The 24,759-nt window shown below is 40.8% G+C and overlaps 1 protein-coding gene across 1 annotated transcript in view; it reads left to right on the forward strand.

Moving 5' to 3' along the window:
• Positions 1–77: 77 nt before the first annotated feature.
• The window catches only part of LOC124788699 (enkurin), a 108,184-nt gene continuing 83,502 nt past the window's right edge, over positions 78–24,759 (forward strand). The window contains exon 1 of the mRNA XM_047255979.1: positions 78–208. Coding sequence (XP_047111935.1) covers positions 123–208 — 86 coding nt within the window. The 5' untranslated portion in view covers positions 78–122. The remainder of the gene's footprint in view (positions 209–24,759) is intronic.

Genomic DNA, 24,759 nt, shown 5'->3' on the forward strand with positions numbered 1-24,759 from the left:
TGCTATGGAACTTCCAAACACAACACTATTGATTAGAGTAGCAAGGTTCAGGAGGTCTGTTTAAGGCTGAACTATTAATTAGACTTTAAAACGAAAAGACCAGTACATAATTTTGAATAGCTATGCCACATTTGGTAGAATCTGCTAAGCACAAACGTCCAGATGTTGCAGAAAACCTAGTAGACTTCGACGTCTCTCTGCGTGAACGGTAAGCAAGATTTGCAATTGTAAGTCCGAATGATTTGAATAACATTTTAATGAAAGCGGGACATTGGGCACTGAGATGAAAATACATAGCTTTGAAAAATGATTTCGGCTTCTATTTCCCTATTGAGAGATAGAACTTGTTCTCATAAAATATCCCTGGTGCAGTCATATTTATAGTGTCTCTCTGCTGTTATTAGTTCACGTTATTGTAACCACCAAAGCATCCTATCACCCTTTCTCATTGCTTTATCGTAATGTTAATTTTGTTTCTTCTCATGCACTGTGTTCTGTAGACGCCATCATGAATGCTCAAAGTATACATTATCGAATGAAAAGCAGTTGTCTCTTTTTCTAAAATACAGTTGTATAAACTGCACCACTAACAGAAAGTTGGCTACAGACAATGGAACTTTATTATGTGGTATTAATTATTTCATTGCTAATTGTGTGGTTATTTACAATGAAGTATTTTATAAACATTGCAATGATAGTGAATAGCTTCTTCATAACATATCAATTGGGTGTAAATATTAGCTTGTTGCAATGAATGTAAAGAACTCAGAAGCCTTATAGTGAAGCTGTCCACAAACAATGAACATTTGATGTTAATCTTCAACTGTGGATATAAAATGATTAACTGCTATTGTGCAAGTAGTTAGTTACAAAATATATGCAAGTGAGAGATCGTTTATGTGTCTCAAACGCAGTACAGAACCCAAAATAGAGCTGTATGGTACATCATGACTGGTGGCTCTCCAGTGGCTTCAAATTTCGATGGCATAGAGTTGATGGAATTTGCTGTCTGTCCTGCACATAAAAGAAGAATCATGAATTTGCAGATCCAATATTTAACAATATTTGTGTGAAAATACCATGATTCCAACAATCAAAAGTAATAAACAAGCCACAAAATATTCATAACGATAACAATTTACGATTCAGTGATTGTAATATATATGATCTACTAAGGCAAATGTAACCAGTTCAATTGCCACTTCTTTTCGAAAGTAAAAAGTTTGTTACTGATTATTTGGTTCTGTACAAATTGTTTACAAAGTCAATTGCTTCAAATCTTCTTGAAATTTTTGAAAAATCTATCAGCAATGTGGTGGGTTAGTTATTTTTGAAAGTTTAATTTCCAGTTTTGTGAAAAACATGGCAACAGAACTATGAAAAGTGTTAGTCATAACATGAGTAACTTAAATTATTACAAATGTTAACTAAGCAACATTTCATTACTTTATTACTGTTTTCATTGTAACCATATAAGAGTTAATAATTTTTAAAACTTCGTATGGCCATGTAGAACGCCACTTAATTATGTCAAACTTCTTGTGGAATGCTTTTCATAGAAACTACTGCCAGCTACTAAGGAAGTTTTCAGACATGAATTATCTGCTACTCAACTCAGGAGGATGAGGGACACTGTCCTTACTTTTAAAGTCACGGTGAGATTTCTGGGGCTCATTTTTGACTCGAAGCTTGTGTGGTTACCTCATCTTAAAGACCTGAAATGACGGTCACTTAAGGCTTTAAGTATTTTAAAATGTCTTAGCCACAGTACATAGGGAGCCGACAGGACTCGTCTGCTCCAGTTTTACAGGACGTTTGTGCGATCTCGGCTCGATTATGGGTGCACAGTGTATGGGTCTGCGAGGCCTTCTTACTTAAAGATGTTGGATGTTGTGCACCATGAAGGGCTTCGGTTGGCTACTGGGGCATTCAGAACTAGCCGCATACCAAGCCTCTGTGCAGAGGCTGGTGAAGTGCCACTTCATATGTGGCGGCGGCTACTTACGGTGCGCCAGGCATACAGAACTTTGTCCACACTATACACACCTGCATACCACACCGTTGCTCAGCCTCCTCTGGCATGGCTATTTCATAACCGGCAACTAGCGACGTGGCCCTATGGGATTCATGCACAGGATTGCCTCTCTGTGATGGATATAGCTGGTGTTCATGTTTTGTGTTGCGGTTGGAGCAGATTTCCACGTTGGCTCCCTTGGAGTCCCAGAGTTATTTTAGATTTTACTAATTTTAAGAAAGATAGTGCACCAAATTTTACATTCCAATATCTGTTTTTCGACATTTTAGATATTCATCACGGTTTTACCATCGTTTACACTGATGGCTCCAAACAGGAGAATTTCCTTGGCTGTTCTGTAGTGTTCCCTGATCATGTTACCCGGATTCACCTCCCTGATGAATATACTGTTTTCGTAGCAGAGTTCCACACTATCCTGGAGGCACTGGAGCAGATGAATTGTGTTCGGGGCAATCGATTTCTTCTCTGCTCCGATTCTCACCATGCCTTACAATCATTGCAGAATCTGTACCCAACTGAGGAGAAGGTCCAGCTGATATATGACCAACTGTACTTGCTCCAACGGCGGGGTAAGGAGGTGTCCTTCTGCTGGATGCCTGGTGATGTAGGAATATGGGGCAATGAACAGGTCGATCAGCTGCCAAGGATGCCTGCAGAGAGCAGGATGTGGCCCAGTGTCCTATTCCCTTGCAGTCTGTCATTTCTGCACTCCACAAGAAGTGCATAGAGTTGTGGGAGGAAGAATGGCTGGCGGTGACAGCCAATAAACTGCGGTTGGTGACGTCAACAACTCGGTCATGGCGTTCCTCCTGCCAGTTGCTCAGGCTGGAAGAAGTGATCCTAACGTGTCTTCAGATTTGGCACTGTCCTCTCACACATAGCTTTCTATTACGGCGGGAGGATTCCCTATTTTGTGATGGTTGTGGTATGCACATCTCTGTCTACCACATTTTAACAGATTGCATTTTATACTGTGATGCAAGGGCAGAAGCACAAGTTGATAGGGATATGCCCTGTGTTTTAGCTAATGATGAGATGTGTGTGTGTGGGGTTTTAAAATTTTGTGATGTGTCTGGACTCTGGCCTAAACTTTTAGGCTGGAGGTTTTAGTGTATTGCAGAGTGGCTGGCTCCTCCCTTTTTTCCTTGCAGTCAGCCTGCCACTTCCATCTGCTATATTGTTTTAACTCCCTCTACCACTTTCTCCCTGTGTTGTCCATGTTTTACTGCTGGTGGCGTGCTTCGTCCCATGCTTTGGTGTGGGTAGGCACATATTTTTCCAAGCTTGTTACCTGTGCCCATACAACCCTCTCCATCATCATCATCCATCATATCAGCTAGTGATAGAAAATATTTATTAAAACCATTTGTAGTTTTGGGGCTATCTTTGATCAAATCATTGTTAAACTCCAAATAATTTTTTTTTTTCATTTTACTAATTCGTTTTTTCTGTCAAATATTTTTACTATGTCCATAACACAACATTATAATGCCTGTTATTCTAATTATGATGCAATGTCCTTCTTCTCATGCATATATGTCAGATGGAATATTGCACTGTAATTTGGACTAACATATGCATTGCAATGTTGTATTTATCTACAGATGCTGGGCAAGAGATTTTCATGTAAAATGTCTCCCTTGTTGTTGAAATATACGTAATGGTTGTACAAGTACAGAATGTATTCACATAGTTGACACCATATGGAAATTTTGGTCTCATTGTGAGTCTTGTTTGGATAACTTAATGATAAGGCAACTGCTCACAATATATGGTAAATCTGGGTTTGAGACCCAGTCAGTCACAAATTTACATTGTTGTCCATCCATTTGATGGATGTCCATATTCGCTACTTTGAGTACATTTCATATACATGCCTAATAGTTTTTCCTTATTGTTAGAATAACTTACTTTTGGGTGAAAATACGTATGTTTTGATTTAAATTTTACAGTCATGTAAAGTTACTTGGATGTATAGACAAGATACATTGTGTGGATCAAGTCGAATTTGTATCTCACAAGTATGGAGAAGGTTACATGTCTCTAATAACTAGCATTTAGCGATTTATAATCAGCTACATATATTCAGATCCATATTTATTCTAAGCCTTTACCGTATTAAGTTAGAATTTTTCTTACATCATTTGTGCTCTCTCTCTCTCTCTCTCTCTCTCTATATATATATATATATATATAGAGAGAGAGAGAGAGAGAGAGAGTGAGAGACAGAGAGAGTTTCTTTCTCTTTTAACATGTTTTGCGATTTATGTAAACTGCATCTCATTTTGTACATGGTATTCCATTGCACTTGGTGTTACACTATAGTGTACGTAAAATCATTTATACTATAGAAACAGTTTTGTGTCAAAATTTTTTTGAGATTTTTAGTGAAAATCCTTCCTTCGTTTCTCTCAAATGTGAAGGGAGTTTTTCTAGGGATTGCATTCCAACATAGGACAACTTTTATTAGAATTTGATTGTATTGTGTCTGGACCAAAGGAAGAAGTTTCATTTTCGTGTGTCATGCCTGTGTCATATCTTGATCCCTTGATTTTCAGGAACATATACTGGTGATCAAAATTAGAGCAACAAACGGAAATAGGTGATAATAAAGTACAAACAATGTGAAGAATACAGATTATTAACAACTGCAACACACATAATAGTAGACAAAAAGGTTCTTCGTTTTTTCCAACTTAATGGATTTGCACAGTGTGGGGTGTGACCACAGCTGGCAGCAGTACAAGCGTGTCAACGATGGGATGTGCCGTTAAAGATGTCACCAATCGCATCCTCAGCTAATAATGCCCACTTTTCCTGCAAGCTGCTCGCAAGTCTTTGGAGTGGTTGGTGGTTGCTGACATGCAACCCATCTTCCTAGTGAGTCCCTGACATGTTCTTTGGGATTCAAGTTGGGAGAGAGAGCAGGCCATGCTATGCATGCAATACCTGCCATTTCCAAGAAAACATCAACCACCCAAGCTCTATGAGATCGAACTTTATCGTCTGTCAGTACGAAGCTGGACCCACAGGACCTTGCAGTAACATTACATGAGGTCCTAAGATATCATCACGATACCTGACAGCAGTTAGACCTTGCTGATTGACCCATACAATTTCACGAAGAGGTGTTTGAGTGGTCAACATTATCCATGCCCACACCTTTAGTGATCTTCCTTGATATCGGTTCCTTTTCACAATGTTTTGGTCCCAAAATCGTTCCACGTTCCCTCCAGATGAGAATCCGTCAAGAATCATTCTCTAGACTGAATTGGGTCTCATGTGTGAAAAGAATAGTTGCTCTTTGTTCAGTCATCCAGGTGGCATGTTGACAACTCCACTCTAGACATTCTCTTCTGTGAAGACAGACACAGTAGGTCGTCAACAATAAAGGGCACTCTGCCAAAGACTTATGTACATTGTTTACCTTGATACAACACATTCAGAGCTCAGATTACAGTTGTGTGCAATATAAGGCGCTACTGTCATGCCCTTACAGCCAAATAACAGTCCTCTATTTCTGATTTCACATACGTTTGGCCCTGCCCTGGTCTTCGAGATACAGTTTCAGTCTCTGTAAACTGTTGCCACATCCGAGAAACAGCAGAACGATTCACACTGAGTCATTGGGCCACATCGGTATACAGCTGTCTTGCTTCCATTCTAGTTGGCATGGTTGTCCATTGACTGGAATGCCATCTTCCATGCAGAACACGAGCTTACCGACAGCAAACATCCTTAAATGAATTAAAACACAATCAGTACAGCGCAAATACAGAAAACATCGCAACTCGAGAAGAATAGACAAAAAAACAAAATTATTTGCCACCAACCAACTCCGCCACTACAGACTTGGTCGGCCGGTTGGCCGTCTGCCGCCGCCCCATCTCCCCCCTCCCCCACTCTCCGCCCCCGCTTCCCACACACACTACACTTCATAATCTCAGTGATCAGTCCAAGTAACTGGAGGAATTTAATAACAAAAAAGTCCTGCCCCATCTCCGACTACAACATAACACTGTTATATTTCATCATCTTATCCATACCTAAGAACAGAAGCCTCACAATGAATTAAACGTCTTACCACACCACAAATAGCAAACCAATAACACCTAAAGAAAACGTCAAACACATAAGCAAAAAAAATTGACAACTCACTGAAAACAATTCCAAACCTTACATACCGAACCAGGAACACTGCCAACGACTTCATACATCCAACACCAAAGCTCAAATGAACCCAATACCACACATTGCACTCAGCACATACACACACACACCACCAGAGGGCACCATCAAACAAAACAAGTCGGCATCTACAAACACAATCAACTCATATCCTCCACACCATAATGACGTCACACACCATAACACCCATATGTCATGGGTTAAAGCAGACAGGTGGAATCGGATGCTTCCATTCACCTGTTTCTTTAAAATTAACTGAAAGAGAATCAATTGTAAGCCATGCTGTAACTTCTCTGAGTATGTCATTAACACCAGACTCTAGATCAGTAGCGGACATAATATCTACCACAATGCTTGTATCATCAGCAAACATTGTGAATCCACATTTTCTACTAATGGACAAAGGTAGATCATTAACATATATTAAAAACAGCAAGGGCACAAGGGCAGATCCCTGGGGAACCCGATGCTGTATTTTGCCTCATTCAGAAGCCACTGCAGTAAGAGATCCATTATTGTAGCCATGTAAAACCACCTAATGTTTCCGGTCTTCGAGATATGATTTTAACCAATTACCTATAGACCCTTTGATTCCACAATGATAGACCTTCTCTAAGAGTATCTTGTGGTTTACACAATCAAAAGCCCTGGAAAGGTCACAGGAGACGCCAACTGATGACTTCTTACTGTTTATAGACTCCAAGATATTATTTGTGGCCGGCCGCTGGTGGCCGAGCGGTTCTGGCACTACAGTCTGGAACCGCGCGACCGCTATGGTCGCAGGTTCGAATCCTGCCTCGGGCATGGATGTGTGTGTTGTCCTTAGGTTAGTTAGGTTTAAGTAGTTCTAAGTTCTAGGGGACTTATGACGTCAGCAGTTGAGTCCCATAGTGCTCAGAGCCATTTTTTATTATTTGTGAGTGATAATATGGCTCGCTCTGTTGAAACCCCTTTTTGAAAACCGAACTGTCTGTGGTCTGCAAACATTTCTTTCAGTTTTCCTTTAATTGAATTTTTATGTCATTTAGAAATCGCAACACCTTCTAAACACTTCACACTAGTTAAGCCCATAGAAGTATGGGTTTTCTGAATGTACTTTTGACCAAGAAGCGATTCTGGTAGCTGGAATCCAACATTTCTGTTAATCATGCCTTTTGTTTTATTATGGTGATATTTCCAGAGAAACTTTCGCTCACTAACACAAATTTCTTTGCATCTAACCAAGATGTGAAATACGAGGCTTTATAAAATTTTTAATATAACACGATATTTTCTTAAAAATTTTCGTCCTCTATTTCACCCCGTTAGGTGTTGAATTTACAAAATCAGTGAAATATGTACTTTTTTATTTCTAACAATGAAACCAAATACACATTTTCATAGATTACCTCTGAAAATGCTTGCATAATGAAATAATTTCATAAAAGTTTTCATCTCCTGTTCCACCCCCTTATGGGGCTGAATTTCCAAAAACACTGAAACACTCATTTTTTTATATTTAAGTAAGAAGTCAAATACCTGTTTTCATAGATGCTTTAGTAGTTCTTTAATAATGATTGACTTTTAAAAAGCTTCCAACCACTATTTTAGTCCTTAGTGATTGAAATTCCAAAAATTCTGAAACATACATTTTTTTATTTTTGACTGAAAAACCAAGTACCTTTTTTCTAGGTTTAAAATCCCCTAACAGCGACATATTTTCAAACATTCTTTCACCCTCCCCCCTTAGGAGTGTAAAATTCAACATGCTATGCTTGTTTCAAGTTTCTATCCTCAGTCATTTGGGCTGACCAATGATGAGTCAGTGAGTTAGTCACCTGGGACATTGCGTTTCATATGTAGAGATTAACAGTGTTTGGAATGTGATTTGTGTATAAATGGAAAGCAATGGGCCAAGTCTGGTTCCCTGTGGGATAGAGAAGTGTAAAATTCTCACGTCAAATCTTATTCTCTCTTGCTGTTTTTGTAATTTCTTTATACTGGCTCCCGTTTTTTCAGATCTCTTGCTTTCCTTCTTATCAGCATTACTAAACTGCTAATCAAGTTCAGGGCTCATTGTCCCAGTTGCAGGCTGCCCATTTAACAGCTTCCACAATAACATAGATTTGATATTCAGTAATGATTCTTTGCATAATTAAAGAATTTAAAATGCTGCCAAAATCTACTAATTAAGGACTATTATCTTATATTAAAGATTTAATGCAGTAAGGCAAGTATTTAGTTAGAAAGTGTATATATGTTGATGCAGCATAACTGACTGTGTCAAATACCAGGACATAATTCATCCAGCATCTGAGAAAGAGAGCACTTAGTGCATTGTATCAAACTGTATGCATAATTTCAAACTTTTATGGAACTTTCCTTCACTGCCCCTCCTCCACAAAACGATGAAAGGAAGAAAGTTTATCACTTACTACATTTTTGCTGTTCATGCAGTAATAGTGCAGCATCAAACATAATATTTTAATTTATTACTTCTTTACCACTAACAATTTGCGACATATCTTGCAGACAGTTTCACTGAGTGTCCTGCAAAATTAAATGACACAAATTTCGGGAGATGTGACATCTTATACACTGAGGTACATACAAAAAAAGATTTTGCTTAAAATGGAGAGGAAATTACCCAGATCATACTCATCCAGTGTTTCATAATGAGAGCATTTAGGGATTTCCAACAAACTTTCAATATAATTTCAAACCTTATCTAAAATTTTTCTTGTTATGGGCTTAACTCATTTATAAAATAATCAGAGGTTTGATGCTGTTTTATACATGGAAGTTTGAGTCATTAAAGAATCGGAGGTTTACTGGTAGCATAAAACTTAACATCTTTATTAATTTTTTATGGTCTACACAGTCAAAATCCTTTACTAATTCCAAAAACACTCTTATTCAACTATTTTTTATTTGATCTTGTTTGAGATTCTCAGTGAGATCTATGTTTGCATCTATGGTATATTCATCTTTCTGGGAACGAAATGGGACTTTACAGATTACACCACGTTTCATTGGAAATGCAACAGATTTCTGGATGTAAACTCATTCAAAGTTTGTGATATGACTGGTAAAAGAGGTACAGGTCTATAATTTACTGGTTTGTATTCATTTCCCTTTTTATGTATTGGTTTTATCAGCACTGCCCACAAGGAAATTGGATACATTCCTCCTTCCAAGAACAATGTGTTGATTAGTAGCGTAAGATGTTGCTTGGACTTCTTAATACCACATTCAACTGCTGTAGATGATATTCCATGAGTGCAAATGATTTTGTGTAATTTTTTTGCTCTTTTTCTGTACCTTTTTTACTTCTGTCACCAGAAATACCATTGTTGCTTTTTGTAGGGGCTAATAATTGATATCCTGTATTAGTGTGTCTAGAATTTTTATTCTCTGTTAGTTTCTGGTCTACTGTGGAAACATGGTTATGGGGAGATTTATGATACATTATTCTGTTCTGTGACAGTATTTTTTGATCATAAATTGTATTTTGTCATTTACATTTAAAATAAACCAGCAAGCCTTGCCTTTATTGTCAACACTACTTATTTTATCTAGTTGCTTGGCTGCTTATGTATTTTTGTATATGCATTGTTGTGGCCTTCATTCTGGTTTGATGCAGCGCTCCATGCTACTCTATACTGTGCAAGCCTCTTCATCTGTGAGTCACTACTGCAACCTACATCCTTCTGAATCTGCTTACTGTATTCATCTCTTGGTCTCCCTCTACGATTTTTAGCCCCCACGCTTCCCTCCACTACTAAATTGGTGATCCCTTGATGCTTGAGAATGTGTCCTACCAACAGATCCCTTCTCGTAGTTAGGTTGTATCACAAATTTCTCTCCTTTTCAATTCTATTCAGTACCTCCTCTATCTATCTAATTTTCAGCATTCTTCTGTAGCATGACATCTCAAAAGCTACTATTCTCTTCTTGTCTGAACTATTTATCTTACACGTTTCGCTTCCATACATGGCTACACTCCATACAAATACATTCAGAAAGGACTTCCTGACACTCAATTCTATATTCAATGTTAACAAATTTCTCTTCTTCTGAAACGCTTCTCTTGCCATTGCTAGTCTACATTTTATATCCTCCTTACTTCGAACATCATGTTACTTTGCTTCCCAAGTAGCAAAACTCATCTACCACTTTAAGTGTCTCATTTCCTAATCAGATTCCCTCAACATCACCTGATTTAATTTGATTACATTCCATACGATCGTTTTACTTTTGTTGATCTTCATCTTATATCCTCCTTTCAAGACACTGTCCATTCTGTTCAACTGCTCTTCCAAGTCCATTGCTGTCTCTGACGGAATTACAATGGCATTTGTAAACCTCAAAGTTTTTACTTATTCTCCCAGGACTTAAATTCCACTACTTGTTCAATGTAGAGATTGAATAACATTGGAGATAGGCTACAATCTTGTCTCAGTCCCTTCTCAACCCCTTCTACCCTTTTGTGCCCCTTAACTCTTAAAACTGCATCTGGTTTCTGTACAAATTGTAAATAGCCTTTTGCTCCTTGTGTTTTACCCAAGCCATCTTTAGAATTTGAAAAAGATTATTCCAGTCAACATTGTCAAAAACTTTCTGTAAGTCTACAAATGCTATAAATATAGGTTTATCTTCCCTTAACCTATCTTATGTGAGAAGTTGTAGGGTCAGTATTACCTCACATGTTCCTAAATTTCTGATCTTCCCCGAGGTCAGCTTCTACCAGTTTTTCCATTCTTCTGTAAAGGATTTGTGTTAGTATTTTGCAACTGTTCTTCATAAACTGATAGTTCAATAATTTTCACATCTGTCAGCACCTACTTTCTTTGGAATTGGAATTACTATCTGAAGTCTGAAATCTTGAAGTCTGCAGCTATTTGACATGTCCCTTACATCTTGCTCACCAAAAGGAAGAGTTTCGTCATAGGCTGTCAGTATCTCCTAAGGCTGTCGGTAGCTCTAACGGAATGTTGTCTACTCCTGGGGCTTTGTTTCAGTTTAAGTCTTTCAGTACTTTGTCAAATTATTCATGCAGCATCATATGTCCCTCCTCGTTTTCAACTATGTCTTCTTCCATTTCCGTAACAGTGCCCTCAAGTACATTTCTGTGGTATAGACTCTCTATATACTCCTTCCACCATTCTGCTTTCCCTTCTTTGCTTAGGACTGGTTTTCCATCTTGGCTTGTGGTATTCAGATAGGTGGTTCTATTTTCTCCAAAGGTCTCTTTAATTTTCCTGTATGCAGCAAGTTCCTTACCTCAGTGATACATGCATCTACATCCTTACGTTTGTCCTCTAGCCATTCCTGCTTGGTCATTTTGCACTTCACGTTGATCTTATTTTTTAGACATTTGTATTCCTTTTTGTCTGCCTCATTTATTTCATTCACCATACAGCGGAGATGCTGAGTTGCAGATAGGTACAGCAAAAAGTTGTTCACAACTTGAAGCTTTTGGCCAATGGCCTTTGTCAACGATAGACACTAATACGCACACACACTCTCACGCAAACGCCATTCACACACATTACTGCAGTCTCAGGCAACTGAAACCACACCGCATCCTGGATTTTCCATTGTTTCATTTATTGCATTTTTATATGTTCTCCTTTCATTGATTAAATTCAATATTTCTTATTCCTTTCCCTTGTTCTTATCAGTCATTCCCTAATGCTCCCTCTGAAACTCTCTGCAACCTCTGGTTCTTTCAGTTTATCCAGGTCCCATCCCCTTAAATTCCCACCTTTTGCATTTTTTCAGTTTTAATCAATAGTTCATAGCCCATAAATTGTGGTCAGAGACCACATCTGCCCCTGGAAACGTCTTACAATTTAAAACCTGGTTCCTAAATCTCTGTCTTACCATTACATAATCAGTCTGAAACCTTCCAGTGTCTCCAGGTCTCCGCCTCCAGGGTCTCAGCTGAGTACAGGCTTGGCGACCCCGTGATTCCTGAGCTGGGGACTGGTAAGTGCCGCCAGTCCCCTGTCACCATAAGCTCTGGGCATACTTCAACGACCACTGTGTGGCACGGCGGTGGAATGTTGTGTGTCTCAGGTAATGGGGATCTTGGCTTGACTGCTCAGACCACGGGGATGGAATAAACCTGTATATAAAAACCCTCAATCTCAAGGTGTGCTGCGCACTGATGAGATGTGTGCCTGTTGAGGTGGAACAATCGTTAGCGGGCAACCTCTGGGGAACCTGCCGCACCTCAGTTGTATATGGCTTACCTGGGCATGCAGGGCTCTGTCTAGATGGACTTCCAGTTCCCTAGCTGCTCGTGGGACCGACATGGATCCTTCGAAATCTTCTTTGCCTCCTCCAACGGAAAGGGTGGGCCACTGGTGGGTATCAACACCCAATCCAACAAGAGGGCTCGTGTAGCCAGTCCTTCTGATTCAGTCAGTAGTAACAGAATGCACGCTGCTTCGCAGAATGTGTTTAAGTTTTGACAAAGTTTCACCTTTTTGTATACAGAAAGGCTTAGAAGGTATTGTTGCACCTTGAAATCTGTTAAGCGCTTGCAAAATGGGACTTTGTTGGTCTAGCATCCAACAAGTCAAGAACCTTCAGAAAGCACTATGCTTTGGGGAATTTGCAATAGAAACTGAATTTCACAACACCTTGAACCACAGCAAAGATGTTGTGACTTGTAGGGATCTGTTTGACATTCCCCAAGAAGAACTGAAAGCTGAATGGTCCCAGAAAGGTATTATCCTTACTTTTAACAGCACCAAACTACCAGAGCATGTGAAGGCAGGTTTCCTACGATTCAGTGTACAGCCTTATTACCCCTGTCCAATGCAGAGTTTTAAATGCCAGTACCTTGAGCACACTACTCTTGGCTGTCGAGGGGAAGCCACTTGTGAGAAATGCGGTAAAACCGCCCATGAGGGAGTTGGTTGCTCCTCTCCTCCCAAGTGTATAAACTGCTCTGGGGATCACCCTGTGTGGAGCACGGACTGCAGAGTTTTCCTTGAGGAACGGAAGATCCAGGAGATTAAGACCACAAAGCGCATCTCATATGGTGAAGCGAAGAAGCTATATAAGTCCATGCAGCCACCCACATTTACTGCATCCTTTTCTTCCATTCTGAAACAGCCGGTCCTGAAAAATTGTGCCGCTACACAAACGGAGGTTACTGCTGTCAGCACTAGCACCTGCGTGTGTCCCTGCACTTGTGCTGCTGCAGTTGTGTCTAAGCCTGTCCCTCCCCCGAGAACTTCAGAAAAAGCTGAGGTTGCTGACATTGTGGAGCTCCCTGCCTCTCCAAAGGTTCCATCTGGTACGCTGTCAAATGCTGCCTCACTCTCAACAGCAGTTGTGGCTGCAAAGTCTACCTAGGGAAAAAAATCCAAGGTAAAACGTCCAATACCGGTGTAATAAGGCAGAAAACAGCCTGACGATGTCGACATCGACCTCTCTGACATCTCAGTCGATTTTCCTTTAGAGGCTATGAAGCTTGATGACGGATTGGGGCAACCGTCACGCTCCAAACCTGAGTCTCCACCCATTGTGGGCTCCACTCCCCATCAGAAAGTCAGGTTTAAAGTAGTACCCCCCTGATAGACGGCCCCCATTATACAGTGGATCATGAATGGATTCAGTAGACACACGGAGGAACCGAAACTACTAGCCCAGCAACGCCCTCTGTGCTTGTGTTTTGCAGGAAAAACATTTCAAACCATCTGATACCCCTGCACAACGGGGCTGTACCCCATATCACAAGGATGATCTGACTGGGGAAAGAGCCAAAGGAGGGGTTGTTGTGTTTGTCAATAATGTGCACCACTCCACTGCTCTTCCCCTGGATAGCGACCTGCAAGCAGGTGCAGTTGAAATTTCTGCACATCAGCGGCTTACTGTTTGTTCTCTTTATTTACCTACACTGGATGCAACAGACTCTGAGGCTCTCACAGATCTTATAGCGCAACCCGCTCAACCATTTCTCCTCCTGGGAGACTTCAGTGCCCACCATGTCTTGTGGGGCTCAGTGTCTACTTGCCATCGAGGTCGAGTTTTGGAGAGCCTCCTAACATCTCAAGAGCTGTGCCTCCTAAGCGCTGGTACTCCGACTCATTTCTGTCGTGGTACTGGGTCGTTCACAGCCATCATTCTATCTCTCTGCTCTCTAGCCCTCGCCGACTCTGTTCACTGGGAGGTCATTGACGACCTTCATTCCAGCGACCACTTCCCGACCAGTCTTCAGCTACTCGATGGTGTGTTGCTGGAACAGAAGCCACCAATGTGGATGATTGCCAGGGCTAAGTACAATCTGTTCGGCCAGTTGGCTGTGTTTGAACACTGTGACAGCGTCCAGGAATGGGTGGATCACATCACGCATGTGATCCATCATGCTGCTGATCTGTCCATACCAACGTCTTTTGGCTCTCTTCAGAGGCACTCTGTCCCTTGGTGGACAGAAGAGTGCCATTCAGCCATCCGGGATAGGCGTGTGGCCCTTCGACGGTTTAAGCGCCGCCCGACAGCGGACAGTCTCTCAACCTTTCGAATCGCAAGAGCCAAGGCTCACTGTGTCATTAAAGAGAGCAAAAACCGGCCATGACATGATTTCCTGAACTCCGTCAATTATTCCACTTGTTCCTCAGAAGTATGGGAAGCCATACGGAGGATTTCCGGTAAACACAGCCGTTAACTGATAGCTGGAGTGTTGAACCAGGGGTGCCACCAAACAACACCTAGAAACATTGCTCAGACGCTGGCCGAGCATTTTGCACAAACTACTGCCAATGCAAGCCGGGATGCAGCGTTTTCTCACTACCGTGCGACTGTCGAGAGGGAAAAGTTGGACTTTAGGTCGAACAGTTCTGAGGCCTACAACTCCCCTTTCTCAATGTGTGAGCTCGAATCGGCCCAGTCATGACCACATCCAGTTGTAACGGAACTGAAATGATGGTGGGCTGACAGTAATTTGGAGCCCGCGCGTTGGAAACGGGCGCGCTGGTGTGAGACTGCCAGGGAGTGCACCCTGATGCCATCTATTGGCGAAACTGGGAATTAGCGCTACCTGTCAGACAATGCACTAAGCTCTCGGAGTCAAATGTATTCTTTTTCTTGGTAATTATAAGTTATTACTGTATGATTTAATGTTATAAAGCGCTAGTAGTAAATTATTATGACTGGTATGAACTCCAGGGTAATAAATATAAATATTCTTAAATACTAAATGATTTCGGTGAAAAGGTGGTAGGGGAACGCCCCCACTCTTGGTGATACGAGCGTAGCTAGAGGTAGCTGGAGACACAGGGACTGAACAATGAAATGGCCTGGGGAGTGTTGACGTGACCGAACGTGCGTAACTGTGCCCACGCAAAAGTGATTGTGCAACAGCGAAGAGGCGAATATCGTCGCCGTTTGTGGAGTAGAACGCGACGAATGGTTGTCGAAGCCGTCTCTATGCCACTGCGGCTGATTGTAAGAGTTCCTGCGCCCAGATTTTATGGCGGACGTGCAGTAGCTTATACGAGTGGTACAGCTCGTAGTTCCAGCCGCCATTAAGGGCATGAGGAGTGAAGAGCTGCGTTAGCCACATGCATCTCACCACCAGCACCGACACGTCTACCCAAGGCAAGACTGCGTGCCATTGTTAAGTCGAACTTTGTATACATGTAAAAGGAGAATATCAGTTTTCTTTTATGCAAGTGCAGAGGACAGAATATAGTAATGAGTAAAATTACGACGCATGTTGTTCATTGTAAAGTGTAGTAACCTCAAACATAGTGTAGTGAAATCAGACTGAGGCCACCATCGCCTCTTTCATTTACAATTCTTTTGGTTGTAGAATACTTTAGCGTATAAGAATGTTGAAAAGAGCAATGGTCACACCAGAATGAGTCGCCTATTTATAGTTACTTAAATTTTTCTGAGTAACCTTTCAAGTAAAGTCACTTAACTAATTCTATATCAATTGTCCAAAGAGTAATATCCAAAATCATTAAATAAATTGAAGGATAGAATTTTGTTAACCTAAGTTGCATAAATTGTCTTGGTGGTAATTACCAAGCCAACTCACAGAAATTGAGAGAGTATTTGCTTTGTAGAATCACCTAGAATGATCAGAAATAGTAATATTCAGAATTAAGTTTAAATTCAACTCAAGCCGTTTCACTTTGAAACGAGCCAAAAAATTGATTTGTTCTTTTGCTCCTTCAGAGCTGGCGACCGTAGTTATAAGTATTTTCAGGAGGATTCGACGGTAAGTCTGCTGCTCTCGTCGTGCTGATAGGATTATCCACTGCTGCTAGCAGTGGTGATTGGATACATAAGCTCACTACCAAGTTCAGTGGGGCAGGTAGGCAGTGTTACCGTGAGAACTGTAGGGTACTGTAGGCCGTGGATCGAACCCGTTCAATCATCACAGCTCTTTGGGAAATAGTCCGGTTAGGAGTGTACTAATCATTAGGTAAATACTGGCGAGTAACGGTCAAAAATGTATACGCAAGTGAATTTAGCAAGGTCCATGTAGCACCTAGTTAATGTGGTGCAATGGCGAGGGTAGGAGTGGAGTGAAAGTGAGCTGAGCTTGTGGCAGCTGTGCTGTATTCAAAGATTAATAACGTGAATTCACTACTACCTCTTACCATTAGGACTGAGCTATTTACAGTTAAAATACGTAGCAGTAAGCGCAAAGGCGAGACAGCTACAAGTCCGTATTAGCTTTATACATACGGAAGTAGGAAGCGGGTCATTCCGTCAGTGGAGGGGGTTAAAACAACCGAGTCAGTTGAGAACATACCCCATTTACTGATGGAAAGATTCAGCGGTTCGGTCGCACAGTACTGTACTGCATGCTTCACATCTGCCAGCGGCGTCAAAGGAAATCCTCGTCGAATGTTTTAATCTAATATGGCAGACAGGTGTCTTCCCCAACTCGTGGAGGGAGGCAATTCTAATCCCTCTCCTCAAACCAGGAGAGGACCACACATGTCCCAGTAGTTACCGGAGTATCGCCTTGACGAGCTGTGTAGGAAAGACCCTGGAACGGATGGTTAACCGTCTTCTGGTCTGGCTTTTAGAGACCATGCAACTCCTTAGCCGCTCTCTGTGTGGCTTCCGAAAGTTTCGGTCCATGGTCGACAACCTGACCCTCCTGGAAGCGACTATTCAGCAGGATTTCCTCCGTCAGAATCACTGTATTGGCATATTCTTTGATATCAGTAAGGCGTACGATACTACTTGGAGACACAGTATTCTCGCACAACTGCATCAATGGGACTTTCGTGGCCACCTCCCCATTTTCATTCGGTCTTTCCTGTCTCAGTTGGTCGCGCACAGTCTGATCGATTTGAGCAGGAGAATGGTGTATATACCCCAGGGCAGTGTTTTAAGTGTTACCCTCTTTGCCATCGCCGTCAACAGTATAACATCTACGGTAAGGAGTCCAGTACATTGCTCCTCATTTGTGGACGACTTTGCTGTTTTCTGTTCCTCCTCCAATGTTGCAACAGTGAGCTGTCAGTTGCAACTTACAGTGTGGTGGCTAGAGGAGTGGGCTGCAAAGACGGGTTTTCGGTTTTCTGCCGAAAAGTGTGTGTGTGTTCATTTTAATCGTTCTCGTCGTCCTTTTAATTTGTCTGCCTTGCAATGGGGGACACTATCCTACATTTAAGACACACAGTGCGGTTTCTGGGCCTCATTTTTGAAGCCAGATTGTCGTGGTTGCCACATCTGCGAGACTTTAAAGCCAGAACCCTGAAGGCGCTGAATATCCTCAAGTGCCTTAGCCACAGGTCTTGGGGAGTGGACAGGATGGGTCTTCTGCAGCTTTTGTGTGTTTGCAGCTGGACTGCAGGTACACGGTGTGTGGGTCAGCGAGGCCCTCTTATTTGTGGATCCTTGACGCTGCCCACCTTGCGGGGACTCGACTGCTGATCGGACTAGTCCCATACCCAGCCTCTGTGCTGAGGTGGAAGAACCACCACTTACCATTTGGCGGCAGCTCCTGTTGGTGCGCCAGGCTTGTAACTTTCTTGCAGCTCCACCTCTCGCCCACTCACCATATTGTTGCTCCTCTGCCTCTGGAGCGCCTTTTTTCCAACTGTCCACGAGCCATTATGCTGTTAGGGATCTGTGTGCAATGTGTGCTGGAGTCCCTTGGTATGGAGCCTGTACAGCCCCAAATCCAGGGTTTTAACCGCCTGCCACCCTGGTTACTGGAGAGGCCCAGAGTGATTTTAGATTTGGTGCACTACAAGAGAGATTGCACTCCTGTCTCCATTTTAATGCACCATTTTTAATGCAACATTTTCTGCCATTTTATACGAGCACCAAGACGATGTAGCTGTTTTTACTGATGGGTCTAAACAGGAGGATTCTGTTGGTTGCTCTGTTGTTTTTCCAGATCGTGTCCTCAAGGTCCGACTGCCTCAAGCATTTACTGTCTTTGATGCAGAATTGTCTGTGATCTTGTGGGCACTGGAGCAGATGAGATGCTCTTCCCGTCCTAAATTTCTTGTCTGTTCCGATTCACTAAGCGCCCTTCATTCATTGCAACGTTTGTATCCAGCAGATAAAATAGTCTAGAACATCCAGGATGCCCTCCTCCAACTACAACGACTGGAGAAGGAGGTGGTTTTCTACTGGGTTCGAGGGCACATCGGCATTGCTGGGAAGCAAAGGGCAGATCTCAAAGCCAAGGAAGCATGTCTCGATCTGCAAGTATTTCAGTGTGCGATCCTCCTGCACGCATTCACCTCACTATTGAGCTCACGAGTCGTGTCGGTGGGAGGATGAGTGGTTGGAAATGACTGACAGTAAGCTCCATTTAATTAAGCCCACAACGCATGAGTGATGCACTTATTTCCAGCCCCATAGACGGGACGAGGTTCTCCTCACTCGGCTTCGGACAAGCCACAGTCCTACGATGCATGGCTTCCTGCTCTGGCGAGAGGACCCTACAATGTATGGTACTTGTGGCGTCCAGGTCACTATACGCCACGTTTAATTGGATCGCGTTGTATTTTCTGACCAACGGGCCATGGCTGACTTGCCGGCGGATATACCATCTCTTTTAGTAAATACTCAAACGAATGTGGTTAAAGTTTTCAAGTTCTGTGACTTGTCCAATATTTTTACCAAGATTTTAGGGAGAGAATCTTAATGTGTTCACACGATGACTGACTCGCCCATATTTTACGGAAACGGCCAGCCAGTGAAAATTTCCTGTGGCATCCTTGACGTCCCTTTCTCGTTTTCCTTACGTTCTATTTTCTTACACAGCATTTTGCATCTTTTCCCACTTTCGTTGCGTGCATGCTTCCATTTTACTAAATTTCTCCACATTCGTTTCTTTCAGTGTGTGTCAGGGTGCTGATGACCTCGACATTGAGCGCCCGTAAGCCCCAACACACACACACACACACACACACACACACACACACACGCACACACACTCCAGGTATCCTCCACATATACAACCTTCGTTCATGATTCTTAAACCAACTGTTACCTATAATTAAATTATGGTCTGTGCAAAATTCTACCAGGTGGCTTCCTCTTTCTTTCCTTTTCCCCAGTCCGTATTCACCCACAACTTTTCCCTCGTTTCCTTTTACTACTATCCAATTCGAGTCGCCCATGACCAGGGCCAGATCTGGGGAAGGGGGGTGGGGCAGCTGACCTGGGTGGCAGAATTTGGGGGTGGGGGTGGCAAATTTTGGGAGGTTTTTTCATTAGGAAGCTCCTTAATGTTGCATTTATACTATTGTGGCTATCTAGCAAACAGTTCTTTGGAATCAAATGTTCAGATTAAGATGCAATACATACAGTACTAGTGCCTTTTTGAGTTCTATTACAAGTGTACGTTATTACAATTCCAATTTGCTGAAAAATCGTCCCATAATCAAATCCTGGCTGCACCTGTGAAGTGCGATAGTTATTCGAGAAACCACTTTTTTAATGCTGCAGCCTTATTGCAGCAGACATCACGCAGTTGGCATCAATATCAGAATACTGACTCAAACAGTGTATTAAGCTATCTGTTCTAAAGGACCATTCAAAATATTAATACCATTATTAACTTACTGGAACTTCTTGCTTGAACGAACATACTCTAATAACAATGTCCATCAAGTAAGTTAAATTATTTAATTGTATTTGCAGCAATACAAGAAGACTGCCAGAATTTCGGCTGTCGACTAACAAAAACATTTTCCGACTTTGTATTCCTTAAACCAGCCGAAAATCGGCTAAGATGTCAACATCAGCTGACAGGGACTAGCTTCACACTAAAGCTCTCAGACATGAAGTACGTACAGCCTACACTCTCCCATCGCCATTTACTGTTGGGGCACGATGGCGTTACATGGTGTATCATTGTTTTCTGTTGTATTGATCTCTGTTGTTCTTCTGTTGTGTATTTAAATTTGTTTAATAACTTATATAGTAATGGATGGTCGAAAAAGGAGCTGTGGGGCGATGTACAGAAAAATAGCAGAAGAGAAGAAGAAAATAATAAGTGATTCCTTTTTCACAAAGTCTGCTGTCAGTAAAGAAAACAAAACATCAGATAACATCATATAATATCAATTGAATTTAGGGTTATTTGTGTAATGGACAATGTTGTAAATGAGACTTTTCTAAAAACAAGCATACCAATTGCAAAGTTGAAACTTAATCCCAATCAGGGATCTTCAAATTATCACTAACGTCTCCAGACTGGAAAATCGTCTTGTACTTACAAATAAAAATGGCTGCCAATTAGTAATGGTGCAAGGTAATATTTTTAAAGCTGTTTTAAACTTTTTAATTATAGGGTGATCACACAAAAAATCAGAATATTTTAAAATGGTCAAGTAATCCTCACTGGACCACTTGATATCGATTGACTCAGGGATCAATCCCTTACAGTTGCTGTAACACTACCACAACAGAGAAGGACATAACCAAATTACTCAAAGACAGTAAATCTCTCAAGTTCAGTATGGATTACATATTTTTTAGTTTCAGGTGAAACCAAAGATGGCCTGAGTATGAAGTTAATAGACCACGCTGTGAAGGAATGTGAAACACTACTTCTGGAACATCAGCTAGTGTTCAGCAAAAGGATGAAACGTCTGAGTTTCAGTTTGATTTTAACGATCCTGGTACATGTCCGAACATTATAAAAGTGAAAGCAGAAAACGAATGTAGGAGCTATAAAGAAGGTCGCAATTTAAGTAAAGATTGGTATCTAAAGCAGTTAAAAAGTGGGGCAAAAGTTAAAAGATCATGGCTAGGTTATAGTTAGAGCATAAACGCTTTATATTTTATTCCCTGCAGATTATCTTGTCACTTAGGCTCAGGTTCTGAGTCAAAATCATTCTTAGTTAAAGAGGAAGGGGTTGTTAACTGGACAAAGCTTAGTGAAAAATTGCCTGCCCATGAAAATTCACCATACCATAAATTTTGTTTTTACTCTTGGAATGCTCCAGAGTCTTTTCTTGGAAGCAGAGGCATTGATAGAGGGTTGCAAGACCAGATAAAAAAGGAGGAATCTCTCTGGAGAGCGGTGTTGCACTGTATTGCTGATGCTATCGTTTTTCTAGCAAAGCAAGGAAGTCTGTTTAGAGGAGCAAAAGAAGTTGGTGATTTTGGTGATCCACAGAACAGGAAATTTATAAACACCATTGATCTTATATTAAACTATAGTGTCCCCTTCATCTGCATACTGAATGCCACAAGAAAGGCTGATCAGCTATTTTTCCAAACATATACAAGATGAGTTCCTTGACTCGATTGCCAACAAAATAAGACAAGACATAATTAAAGATATTTTAGTTGCTACACACTTTTCATTGATGTTTTCCTGCACTCCAGATATCAGCCACAATGAGCAGGCGACTCAAGTAGTTCGCTATGTCAAGGTAAATGACTCAGAGATTGTGGGAAGTTTTGTTAACTTTTTTAATAGTTACAGACAAAACAGGAGAAGGTCTTAGTCAAAAAATACTGAAAAAATAGAACAAGATGTGTTGAACATTAAATACTGCTGAGGTCCGTCTTATGACATTGGGGCAAACATGGCTGGAAAGTACAAAGGGATCAAGTCAACAATACTTGATAAAAATAACCATGCCTATTTCGTAACATGTGCTGCTCACTCTCTTAATTTAGTAGGAACACATGCAGCTGACACATCTGCTGAAGCACAAACGTTTTTTGGAACTGTAAACTGTCTGTGTCTATTCTTTGTGGGTTCCACATCAAGATGGGAAATCTTACAAAAACACAACATTAAAACCCCAGGGTAAGACTAGGTGGTCTGCAAGAGTAGAGGCAGTTGAACAGTTTATAAGCATTTTAATAAAGTGGTTAAGGCTCTGGAAGAAATTTAAACTTATAAATTCTCAACACCATAAACAAAAACAGAGGGAAGGTCTACTTGAAGAAATATGATAAAACTCAAATTTATTGCCTTAATTTGTTTCTGGTATGCAATACTAAAAAAAATGTATCACGTTAATCAGTTTCTGCGAAGAGAAGACCTTACAGTTGATAAAGCTGTTCGAAATATTCAAGGCCTTTTGAACTTTCCGAAAACTTCCAGAGGCCTCTGAAGCTATTTATGAGGCCAAAGTGCTAGCAGAAGCTAATGAGGTATCAACAGTATTCTCAGAAAAAAGGATCAGAAGAAAGAAAAAAATGACCAAAGAGCTTTGTGAGGATGAGGTATCCAAACATTCACAAGATGATTTGTTCAGGATGTACCTGTTAGAAATAATTGACAGAGTGATAGTGGAGCTGAGTACCCGATTTACTGCACTGGAAAGCATTAGTGGAAAATTTAGTTTTCTGTGTGGCGTCCAAATTCAAGAAATGGAAGTGGAGGACTTAAAGGCCAAAGCAGCAGAACTCTCTGATACCTATGCAGAAGATCCAAACATGGAAGAATTTATTTTTGAAACAAAAAGTTTCAAACACCGTGCCCTGGTAATAGAGAGAGACTTGCAAAATGCTACTCTATCATACACATTAAGTTTGTTTTATAAAAGTAAATTGGTAGAAGGGTATCCCAACATTACTACAACCTTAAGAATATTCCGTACCATACCAGTTTCGGTTTCCACTGGAGAAAGTAGTTTCAGCAAGCTGAAACTAATTAAAAACCATTTAAGGAGAGTGACTGCTCAACAAAGATTAACAAATCTCAGTATAATCTCCACAGAGCACAAACGAGCTGCTTCCATAAACTATGATGATATAAACTGCCAAAAAGCTCAGAAAGCGAAAGTTTAAATTGATTATTGTATGAGATTTATGGTATATTCTTGTATATTTTAAAATTGCTTATGTTTGTTTTCTTTGACCTTAATTCATTTAATAAAATAAGTTAATGTTGTCAGATATTGACATTTATTTCGAAATATATTACCCAAATTAATTTTTTGATTTTTATGAGTGGGTGTAAAAAATGGATGGTCAAATTTAAAACTTCATAAAACTCTTACATCCGGCCCTGCCCATGACTATAAAAATTTTCTTCTCCCTTTACTATCTGAATAATTTCTTTTAGCTCATCATACTTTCCCTCAATCTCCTTGTCATCTGTGGAGCTAGTTGGCATATAAACTTGTGCTACTGTGATATGTGTTGGCTTTGTGTCTATCTTGGCTACAATAATTCGTTTAATATTTTGTTCATAATAGCTTACCACTGTTCCTATTTTGTTATTCATTATGAAACCTACTCCTGCATTACCTATATCTGATATTGACTAGATATAGGGAGAATCAGTGAAGTTCAGTGGCAGGAATTTACATATGTTTTTAAATATTTTCTGTAATATGTTATAAAGTTGAATCGGTTACAACACTTTTATCTTTGTAGGAAATGCATTCCTCACTAACACTGCACACTTAATTTGCCTATGGTGCGTTAGTATATATAGATGTTAGCAGGAACAAAAGTGAACATGATATGAAAAGTGATTTTTTATTCCGTTTTTGGAACAGAACACAATTACATGAATATTAACAGGAACATTAATGCAGCCTGATTGTACTGAAGGTTGCAGTGAGTAGAAAGCAATGAACTATAAATGTCAAAAATTGTATGTAGTGATTCTATATCTAAGCAAATACAAAGATTAAGAAGTAAAGGGTTCACAAGTAGCCCTTGTGTCATATTGTTTCATGATGTATACACTGTATCACTACAGGTGAATTACTTGTTATAAGCTATGATGGCAATGCCACAGGGTCCACATTTGAGTTGTACATGCCATTCATACACATACAATCGTGACAACAAAGCAGTGGTGAATTAAAGAATTTTGCGCCTCTAGGCACACCATATTATGCCCCCCCCCCAAAAAAAAATATACATATTTTAAATAATAACTCTTACCCGATCACTTCACAATTGCCATTCTGTGTGGGAGCACTGTGAGCTGTTTCCGTACTTTTCCAATCGTTATTCTGAAGGACGCGTCAGCAGTCTAGCCACGCTCATTCAAACTGTAATATGGTTCGTGGACTGTAGTTGATGTATGGCAGCGGATGAAACAAACTTAAATTGCACTGTGTTAACAC

This window comes from Schistocerca piceifrons, chromosome 3 (genome assembly GCF_021461385.2).
Source record: "Schistocerca piceifrons isolate TAMUIC-IGC-003096 chromosome 3, iqSchPice1.1, whole genome shotgun sequence".
In the NCBI taxonomy this organism is placed as follows: domain Eukaryota; kingdom Metazoa; phylum Arthropoda; class Insecta; order Orthoptera; family Acrididae; genus Schistocerca; species Schistocerca piceifrons.